The 10,516-nt window shown below is 35.8% G+C and overlaps 1 protein-coding gene across 1 annotated transcript; it reads left to right on the forward strand.

Moving 5' to 3' along the window:
• Positions 1-552: 552 nt before the first annotated feature.
• Positions 553-3,054, forward strand: LOC131611990 (putative F-box/LRR-repeat protein 9). The gene is made up of 2 exons (XM_058883803.1): positions 553-934; positions 1,825-3,054. The coding sequence occupies exons 1-2, from the start codon at positions 585-587 to the stop codon at positions 2,444-2,446; spliced, it is 972 nt and encodes a 323-aa protein (XP_058739786.1). The 5' UTR covers positions 553-584; the 3' UTR covers positions 2,447-3,054.
• Positions 3,055-10,516: the final 7,462 nt, after the last annotated feature.

A 10,516-nucleotide genomic window follows, 5' to 3' on the forward strand; every position in this document is an offset into this window, starting at 1 on the left:
ATTTTTAATAAATTAATAGGTTTTTTAAACCTTTCAACTATATTTTTCACTTATTAGTTAGAATAATTTTTTATAAAGCATCTTTTAAACAAATTTTACTTAAAAATTTTCTTATATTCACAAATAAATGTATAAAATAAACCATCAATAATTAAAACTATTAAAATTAACTAAAAAAGGACAGACTTAAAGCTAGACCTGTTGAACTAATAGGTGAAGCGAATTTTGGCGGGGTGAACTTTAACAGACGTCGGACTCTGGCGGGACGGACTTTGGTTGGCAGCAAACTCAAAATCCTAACCCAATCCGCTATTTTTGGTGGATGTCCGGGTCGGTTCGACGGGCCACAATCCGTTTTGTTGTGCATTAAAATCTTAATTTTTTTGTTCCAAAAAAAACTTAATTTTTTTATGCACAAACATTTTATTTATTTATTATAAATTTTGTGAATTAGTAAAACTTAAAAACAAAATATCAACCCAAATAAATAAATAGTAGTAGTACTTTTTTTAGCGCCAATTCATTCACTCATGATCTATAAAGTAAAGTCCTTCCCGCTTGTTCCATCTTGAAAACCAAACACAATGTCTCTTGCAAAGAAAGCGAAACTTGAGACCACAACACCAAACCCTAACCCTAACTGGCTTGAACTTCCAACCGATGTAACATCAAACATACTCCAAAGGCTTGGGGCCGTAGATATTCTCACCATTGCTCGCAATGTGTGTCCTTATTGGTGGAAAATTTGTAAGGACCCTTTCCCCTGGCGCGAAATTCACATGGGGGGTTTCTTTCTCTACCTTCGAGGATACACAAATTATGATTATCTGGTCAAGCTTTGTCAATATGCCATTGACCTAAGTTCCGGTCATTTGGAAAAAATTGTTATTTTTAGATTTGGTGATGATCATCTTCTCAAATACATTGCTGATAGGTAATTCTAATCTTCTTCTCTCTTTTTCTCTTTGTTATATTTTGTTATTCTTTTCAAGTTTTAATTTTTATTGTTCTGCTGCAATCTTGGAATGGCCATCAAGTTTCAATTTTTATTTTTCTGCTGTTGTTGTAGAAATTGATTAACAATTCCTTCAAGGTTAAAGATCTTTGGTAACTTTGTGTGCGTTTTTTGGGTTGTTGGCTGAATGGGTTAAACATTTGTTTGTCTTTTGTGAGTTTGCTTCTCTCTCAGATGTAGTATATGAGTTTTAGATGGTTAGAGTAGGAGTTGGTGTTGTCTTTGGATTTGATAAGTCTCCTGGAGGTCTTTTGGACCCAGACCTAGGTTGCTTTTTTTTGTATATGGTCCATTTTGGATAAACCATGACCTGTATATAACATTATGATGGAAATTGATCCGTGTAGCCGACCTCAGGTAGTGAGATAAGGCTTGGTTGTTGTTGTTGTTGTTGTTGTTGTTGTTGTTGTTGTTGTTGTATGGTCCATTTTGAAGTGTCGTAATGATTCTATCTTCTTTGGTAAGAGGGTAACATTTGTGGTTTTTGGTTTACCTTTGTTGTTCTTTCTTCCCGTTGTTGGTGCCCTCTTGTCATTTTTGTGGTTGTTGGTTTACCTTTGTTGTTCTTTCTTCCTTTGGTTGATGTTGCCTTTTTGGTTGTTGTTGTGTTTTTCCTTTGGTTGATGTTGCCTTTTATGTTATTGTTGTGTTTTTCCTCTTGGTTTATCGCTTTCTATTATTGGTTCCTTTTTTAGTACTCCCAGTACTTGGGCGATTCTCTATTTTTACGTATTCGCAGCCGTGTAGTTTTTGAATGTATAGATTCTTGAAGTGTTTTCTTCTTATCATATAACCTAAATTTTTTATAGGGCAAGCCACTTAAGAAGCATACAACTTGATTCCTGTGAGAGAATCTCAGATAAAGGATGGTGTGAAGTTGCAAAAAAGTTTCCATTGTTAGAGGAGGTTGTCATTTCACATGGCTTCCAATCTAATAAAACTCTTGAAGTTATTGGCCAAAGCTGCCCTCTCTTGAAATCACTAGCATTTTATGGGATGTCGTTTAACGGCCGGTCACGGGACGATGACGCATTTGTTATTGCGAAAACAATGACCGGGTTACGCCATCTAAATATTCAAGGAAACCGGCTCACTAATGTTGGGCTGCTTGCCATTCTTGATGAATGTCCTCTTCTTGAATCTCTTGACATTGAAGGATGTGATAGTTTGGATATCAGTGAAAGCTTGTGGAAAAGGTTGAATAGTCAGATAAAAAATTTACAAATTTGGGAGGAATATTCAGACCCTTATTATAATAACGTTGAACTGGTGTTTGCATATGAAGACTCAGATGGTACTTCTTATTGGGAATATGTTGAGAAGATTGTTGATGAAGATGAAGATGAAGATGAAGATGAAGATGAAGATGAAGATGAAGATGAAGATGAAGATGAAGATGAGGATGAGGATGATGAAAATCTCGATGATTGATTTTGAAGTCAAAGCAGAGTTATAAGTAATGAGGAAGTTATTTTACTCATATTTTTGGGCATGGTTTTCATTTTCAGGTGGAAATTTGGATGGCTATCATCATTGGAGATGCTTGGATGTTAATGATGTTTTAAAGGAATTTTGTAAAAGACATTGAACAACTTGGTCTTCGATTAGTATGCATGGTTGTCATGCTTTATTTTGGTTAATGGTTTATCGACATACTTTATTAATCTCGTAGTTTATTTATTTGATTAATGACTCTGAAAGTAGTGTTGTATCCTCTTCGAAGAGGACTAACTTTTAGTGTAATCAAAATTTCCAACTGAAAAACTAAGCATGTTTTGTTCATCAGTGTGGTTAGTCTAACAGGTATGTTCACAACTTGGAACTCTTACATTCATATGTTAGTTGCATTGGCATGAGTTGCAGTATGAAAGAAAGAGTGAAATCTAACTAGAAGCACAGGTTGGGATTTACTGCCAATGTAGCTAATTGATAATTGAGTTACTGCAGGTCAGCAAGCTCATTCCTTTATACAGTATATAGGATGTTCTTTGCTCCTAGTAACTTTTTTTCATTTAAAATAATAGTATATAGTTTTGTAGATTTTGTCAAGATAGTAAATTCATATGTATACTGTCTACGAAGGTCTTGCTTTGATACTCTAGTTATTCTAGACTTAAAAAGAATGAATACATTTTGATATTCAAGACCATTTTGGCTAGTTGAACTATACTAGAGGTGACTTGTTGGACCAAATTAGTTTGAAGAATAATGAAATATAGTTTTGGATTTGATGATAATAAGATGTAAGAAAATTTGGCTAGTTGAACTATACTAGAGGTGACTTGTTGGACCAAATTAGTTTGAAGAATAATGAAATATAGTTTTGGATTTGATGATAATAAGATGTAAGAAAATTTGGCTAGTTGAACTATACTAGAGGTGACTTGTTGGACCAAATTAGTTTTAAGGATAATGAAATATAATTTTGGTTTTGATGATAATAAGATGTAAGAAAACAATTTTATCATATAATAGTTGTTTCATGTGTAGAAAGTTTTTTAAGCCTCTATAAGTAATTTGTATTTTAGAAAAACTTGCAAAAACGACTAATTTTTTTAATCATTTGGACTCAAAATGGATCTACCAAGATATTGTCTCACAAAAATCAACAAGTGAATTCAAGAACACATTTGATAACGTATTGTTAGGGGATAATGTATTGTTAGGGGATAATGTGTATGGACCACCCTCAGTGATTTTTTTACTCAACTGAGTGCATCTTTGAATACACGTTTGGCATAGCTAGACGTCCGTTTCGAAGAGTTTCCACCGTGAAACAAGATAATCTATACTTTATAGCTTCTAGCCAGACGCACGTTTAGGGATGCATGTTTCCATCGTGTATTTTAACATAGCATAAATTTAAACTTTGACATTAGTATAGAAAACAACGTAGTTATCATTTGATAAACAATAATCGTATCATACGAATATTTGATGATTTTCCTTGCAAAGCATTAAATTTAAATTGAGAGCACTGCATCATTTTTTGACTTTATACAACGGAAGAATAAACAATAACTTAATAATCATTACTTAAAGGGGGTAATAGGCATCACTTTTGAATGTATTGACAAGTTTTTATATTTTTGTTGAAGTGGGTAACCAGGCCCAATTTTGGACGTTCACCCAACATTATTGTACTTAATTCATTTTTGTCATGGGATGTCTTTTATGACCCAATAAAGATTTTCTAATACAGGGCCCCTTAAGCACGAAGCCTTGGAAAAAGTAAAATGATTTAATCCAGGAAGAAGGTAATTTATTTCTAGGCGAGACTTAGATAGTCGAATCCCTAAAAAAAATACTTAGATAGTTGATAACACACGAAATCACTTATACGTTTCACTCGATTTACACATGTTTTAGTGTCAATTTTAAAGATTTTGTAGTTATAAGCTAGTGTTTTATGTTGTGTTTCAAGAAAAAATTAAATCATGACAAAGACAAGTGACAACGGTGAAAAAACAACGACAATGAAGCAAAATAGCACTAGTCAGCATGTCATGGCAGTCACTTGGAAGCCATGACGGGCGTCATGGGGAAAAAGGACGTGCCCTCAGCAAAAAGTTAAAGAAACAAAGAAGATGAGTCAAGGCACCTTGACGGCCAGGTCATTAGCCTATATGACGCCTGTCATGGCCCACGATCTAGCCATCATGTTGAAGAGGTCATGACATCATCGCCCAATTTTTTCAGATCAGTTTCAGAATTCAGTTTTCCTACTTCCCCCAATTTCTCCCACTCACTTTGCACATTTTGAGCAGTTCATGTACGAGTTTTGCACTATAAATAGGACGTTATGTTGCTAGTTTCAGCATCCAAGCTTGTAATAGCCAAAAAATTAGTCATTCTAAAGCATAAACATTAGAGTGTTTAAGCAACATTAGATTCAAGTCTCCCTTCGGAGCACCATTTAATTCAAAGTATCAACTTTATGTAATTACAGGTTCTTTTTACTTGCTAATTTTTATTATGTATGCAATAAAAATATGCTTTGTATGTTTTGTTTACACCATGACTAAGTAGATTTCCATTGAGTACGGAGTGTGAGAACCATCATACTGAAGATACTCTAATAAATTGTATGTTGAATAATTGTGACAAGAATTATTTTTAAGTCTGAAAATTTTATTTTTATAATTAAAAATTTGCTACGAAAGTAGAAATAACGCGATATCGGTTTAAACTCGGAAGAGTGAAAATGGTATTTGACTGAAAAAGAACTAAGAAATTCATTTTAAAATACAGTGAAAGCGCTTTTCAAATTAATTTTGAAAATAATAATTTTCATAAAGGGATTATGAACTTATAATCAGACACTCGATAACGGGTGTTTGTGAGTTTAAAATCAGGTACCGGACACGGGATAGCAGACGGTACCTTTAAATTTATTTATTTACAAACATTTTATTTACTTTTGATAAATTTTGTCAATTAGTAAATTTTTTTATACACCTTGTAGGGGTGAAATAAACCCCAAAATACCCATCGTAGATGCATAATCGAATGCACCATAAAAGTGGTTGTTTTGGAGATGCATCTCCGAAAGCAACCTTAATTCGTGAGTAAGGTGTTTCGGATATGTACCTCTGAAACCTTAGACAATATTTTTTTAAATCATCAATATTTTGATACATAATTAGATTAAAACGATAATAAAAACGCAAACGGAAAATGATAAGAAATATAAACGATAATAAACACAATATATTATTCTGAAATAATAAAAAATAATACATAAATTGTTCAGGAATAAAAAAGGCATAGCCTACTATCTATGCCTAATCCTTATCCTATGGCCTCTCCTCTGCCTCTTGTATCCCGCCGCACTCGCTTCCACTCCTCTCTACGATGGCCACCGCCTCAGGACCGCCCCTCTCAATGATCCCTAAGTCCAAAATCTCCTGCCCAATCAATTGTATCTGTTGACAGATTGGCAAAAGAACAGTGGCATTGTCATCCCGGGCCTACTGGTTCTCCAAGTTCTCCCCATGAGTAGGCCTAAGTGAACGTCCAGGAGCATCTGATGTCATGATATGGTGTGACATTGTGTAGAACCATATCGCGTATCCCTCTACACAATGCCAACTGTTATCCTGCATCACCTGATACTCCTAGGGTACCATATGATGCTCCCAATCCTCAAAGATGTCATCAATATCCCAGCGAGAAATGATGTCGGGAGATGTTTGAAATGGAGATATGGGTATGGTTTGCACATAGCCAAACTTCCGCATGCATTGCCCCGACAGGTACACGACCATAGTGTCGGTCCCATAAGCCAGCCACTTGGAGTACAATGAGATGGAGTCGAATGGGATAATCTCCTTGTTATCCTCGGACGGCGTCCATATGATGTCATCATGAACAGTCCAATTAAGATACACTCAGAACGACAACACAACATGATTCCCTCTGTGGGGGATATACATGGCAACTCTCAGCATCTCTAGTCCTCACTATATTGTTGATCAAGATCAAAACCATGAATGCGTTGGAAGTGAGAAATGATCCATCCCTGAAAAACGAATAAGTGTCATGTAAAAACTAATTATTAATAGTAAATCAAATTTAATAGTTGGAATGAAAGGTACCGTCAGCAGTCTAGTAGAGCCTGTCAGCTGCCTCGTCCTCCAGTTAGAGGCTTCATTCAGCTTTTGGTATAAGTATACCAAATAACTGTCTCTAGTTCCACTCACTCACTGTATCCAAATCCAAGTACTATTGGAGGTATGTTACATCCACGTAGTTTGCACTTTTGTCCATAAAAAGGGAAGTGCCAACCAAGAACATGAACTAGCACCTTAAAGCACACTAACGGTGATACTGAAAAAACAAGGCATCGCCTTTAGTATCAGAATCAATTGCCACAACAAGGTGGTCGTGATAAAGGTCCTTCAGGAATGAGAAGTTGGCATGATCCCCATTAGTCGAGGAACACTACTTTGTTGCCTTTTCCGGTTGAGTCCCCATGTAGTCGACCATCTATTCAATGGACACATCACGAGTGATCCGAGAGTGGTTAAGTAACCTCCCACTATTAGGAAGGTGTAGCAGGAAGGAAACGTCATCAAGTGTGATCGTCATCTCCCCAACAGGAAAGTGAAAAAAATTATGTCTCTTTGTGCCATCTCTCGACAAATGCCCCCTGCGTGTCGTGGATGATAGTGTTGTAATCAAAACTACAATGTCCACAAAGTCCGGAGCCAAAAATGGCCTCCCTGGACCAATCTGCATCAGGATGATACAGATTAATATTTTCTGCGTGTGGTTCACAGACTTTAGTGGCAGCAGCTCCTGTAAAGATAAATATTAATATCAATTTTAACATATTTGTTCGTTAATCATATAAATGAAAAAGTGTAATAAAAAATATACCTGTGCATCCCAAACATGTCGAGCGAATTGATAAGAGAAATATATCAAGATGGAGGTATCAGAGGGACCTCCAGGATACACCGGGTTAACCTCCTTGACTTCCAGAACATGAACTCCTCATATTCCTGAACATGAACCTCCTCGGGTTCCGAAACATGAACCTCCTCGGGTTCCTCCTCATTATTCCCAGATGAGGACGCACATGACAGGCGACTCCTCGGAGCAGAAGTGGATGTTCCTTCCAATTCCTATGGATGTTCCCTCCACTTCCTCCCGTAGTACCCAACCGCATCCTCAAACTCTCGTAGACTGCTCAAATCTCTCACGCCGAGAATAAGCAGTTTTGCTTGGCCTATCGAGTCTCATTCCGTTTGGGTTCTCAGTCATTTTTATGGATAAAAAATAATCACTACTCAAAGGGAAGGAACAATAACAGTTTAGACAAAATTTTAAAAAAAACTCAGGCATAATTTTGGAAGTTCATATCTGAAACTCCTCAGAGGTTTTTCGGATATGCACTTCTGAAAACACATGCGACTGTCAATTGTTAAGCTTCAACCTAAATCACCCAAAAATGCAATTTTTACACCCAAACAACCATATTTTACAAGTTATACTTCAACCTATTTAATTTAAATGATTCTAAACAACTTATTATACACATGCAAAGTAGAACAAGGGATTCGAAGAAACTTACTAAAATTAGGATCTTTGAGAGTTGTTGAAATATGTTGAAATAAGGAGTTGAAATGAGTTGCAATTAGTGAAAATGAGTAGAAATTAGTTGAAATGAGTTTTGAAAGTAGATATTTTGGGGTTTTTGGGGTGTTTTAGTGTTTGAGTTTGAGAATAAAACAGAATGAGGGGTTTTTATAGTGGGTTTGATGTATATACCCTAATTCGGAGATGTATCTCCGAAAAACCTCAAAACTTAAAAAAGTGTTTTTCGGAGATGCATCTCTGAAACACCCCTGATCTTGGCAAAATAGGTGTTTTGGAAATGCATATCAGATATTATCGGAAGTGTATTTCCGGAATAATCAAAAGTCAAATTGCTTAAAACATCTACTAGCATAAACAAACATGATCATCTTCATTTCCAAAAGTTTCCAAAAACCCTTCCATTCTCAATCAAGTGTTTTACTCCAAATCTTCATTCTCGTGGTTCATCATATCAAAAGGAGCTAAAGGAAGTTGAATTTAAGGCAAAGTTCAATCAATTCAACTCCCATTCATCACATTAATATGTTTTTTCATGGAAAAAAGTCACGTCGATACTAGAAATGTACTTCCGGTTATGCAATGAAGTGGAGCAGATATACAATTGTGGTATCTACATGTGCTTAATTTCCATTAATTTCTTCCTTTATATGGATGTTTCTTAGTAAATTTTTTTTTACCTTAGGTATGATGCACCCCAAAGCTATTCCCAAATCTACTGTGTCGCAAGTTTTCTCACCTCTCTTAGTTAAGGTGGTAGATATTCTGAACCATTTTAAAAATGAACAAGAGTATGAATTTTGTGATGACATGCTGCAATGGATTGGACAGAGGCCACTAAACTAGGGTTTTGTGTTGTGATCAGAAGGTCTGATAATGGTTCGGATAGAAAATTTGCATTTGTGATATTGACATGCGAAAAAGTGGGAAATATAGACGTTCTCTCAGAAATTTGAAACTAGATGATGCCGGTTCAAGAAAATGTGAATGTCCATTTAAGTTGCATGGTTATCGGTTGGAAAATAATAATAGATATTTAGTGTGATATGTGGTTTTCATAATCATGATTTATGTGCAAAACTAGTTGATCATCCAATTGCATGCCAGCTCTTGCCGGAAGAGAAGGAATGTGTTTTCGACAAGACATTGAATTTGGTACCTTCCAAAAACATACTTGAAACCTTGAAGCGCAAAAGACTCGGTAATATCTCAAATATCAAGCAAGTGTACAATATGCACTATCGATCCAAAGTATCGCTTAGGGGGGATCGAATTGAAATGCAACACCTCTTGAAACTTCTAGATAATCACAATTACGTTTCTAGGCACCAGATATGTGAGGATGGCGTAACAGTAAGAGGTATAGATTGGACTCATCAAGATTCCATTAAATTATTCAATATGTTTCCCAATGTACTTATAATTGATTCAATGTGCAGGTGTTCATTGTTGGAAATTGTTGGTGTTACGTCGATTGAGAAGATGTATTCTGTTGGTTTTGCATTTCTAGAGTGCAAAAAAAGAGGAAATTTTTGCATGGGCTTTAGAGGTTTGTCAGTCAATGTTAAAGGACCAAGAAGATATGGAGAAAGTCATTGTTAGCGACCAAGATACCGTATTAATGAATTCGGTTGCAGCGGTATTTCCCACTTCTTATGCATTACTTTGTAGGTATCACATTACTAAGAATGTGAGAAGTCAAGTTAAACCCACGGCAGGGACAAAACAGATAGCATGTGAAGATGGAAAATTGGTCAAGGAGGACGTTATTATGGAGAAAATTATGGATGTATGGAATGTTATAATAAATGCCTCTACAAAAGAGCTATATGTTGATGCTGTTATACATTTCAGAAAGGTGTGCGTGAAATATCTCAATTTACTGAAATATGTTAAAAGCACAATTTTGGACCAAGTAAAGGAGGAGATTTTTTGTTCTTGGACCGATCAGGTTATGCACCTTGGAAATACAATAACAAACAAATTTGAGTCTGATCATGCTCCTCTGAAGAATTGGTCGAGAAATTGAGGAAGATTGCATTCCTAGAGACCACAGACTTGAAACAACCTTCTCAATTGGTAAAAACGAAAGGAGCAACTTAGAAGGTGAAACCTACACCGGGAGACAATTCAACAATGAGGAGTCCATCATATTTTGAACACACTGACAAACTTTTTATCCCGATTCACCAACTAAAAAATCTCATAAAAGTGTTTTCAAAGAAGTCCGAATTAGAGAACTACCTCCTACACCGCCTCCACTAAAAATACCATTCATCGAGGAGATATCGATTTTTATGCACAAATATATTGAACGGATTGTCAATGTCAAGGGTGACGGTAACTGTGGTTTTCAAGTTGTTTCTGGTATGTTCGATAAAGGGGAAGAGGATCACAACT

The sequence above is a fragment of the Vicia villosa genome, linkage group LG6 (assembly GCF_029867415.1).
Source record: "Vicia villosa cultivar HV-30 ecotype Madison, WI linkage group LG6, Vvil1.0, whole genome shotgun sequence".
NCBI lineage: Eukaryota > Viridiplantae > Streptophyta > Magnoliopsida > Fabales > Fabaceae > Vicia > Vicia villosa.

Excerpts from the sequence above, each read along its gene's own strand:
- LOC131611990 (XM_058883803.1), top strand. The coding sequence starts at position 585 with ATGTCTCTTGCAAAGAAAGCGAAACTTGAGACCACAACACCAAACCCT. Across the intron at positions 935-1,824 it reads CTCAAATACATTGCTGATAG|GGCAAGCCACTTAAGAAGCA; the intron begins GTAATTCTAATC and ends AATTTTTTATAG.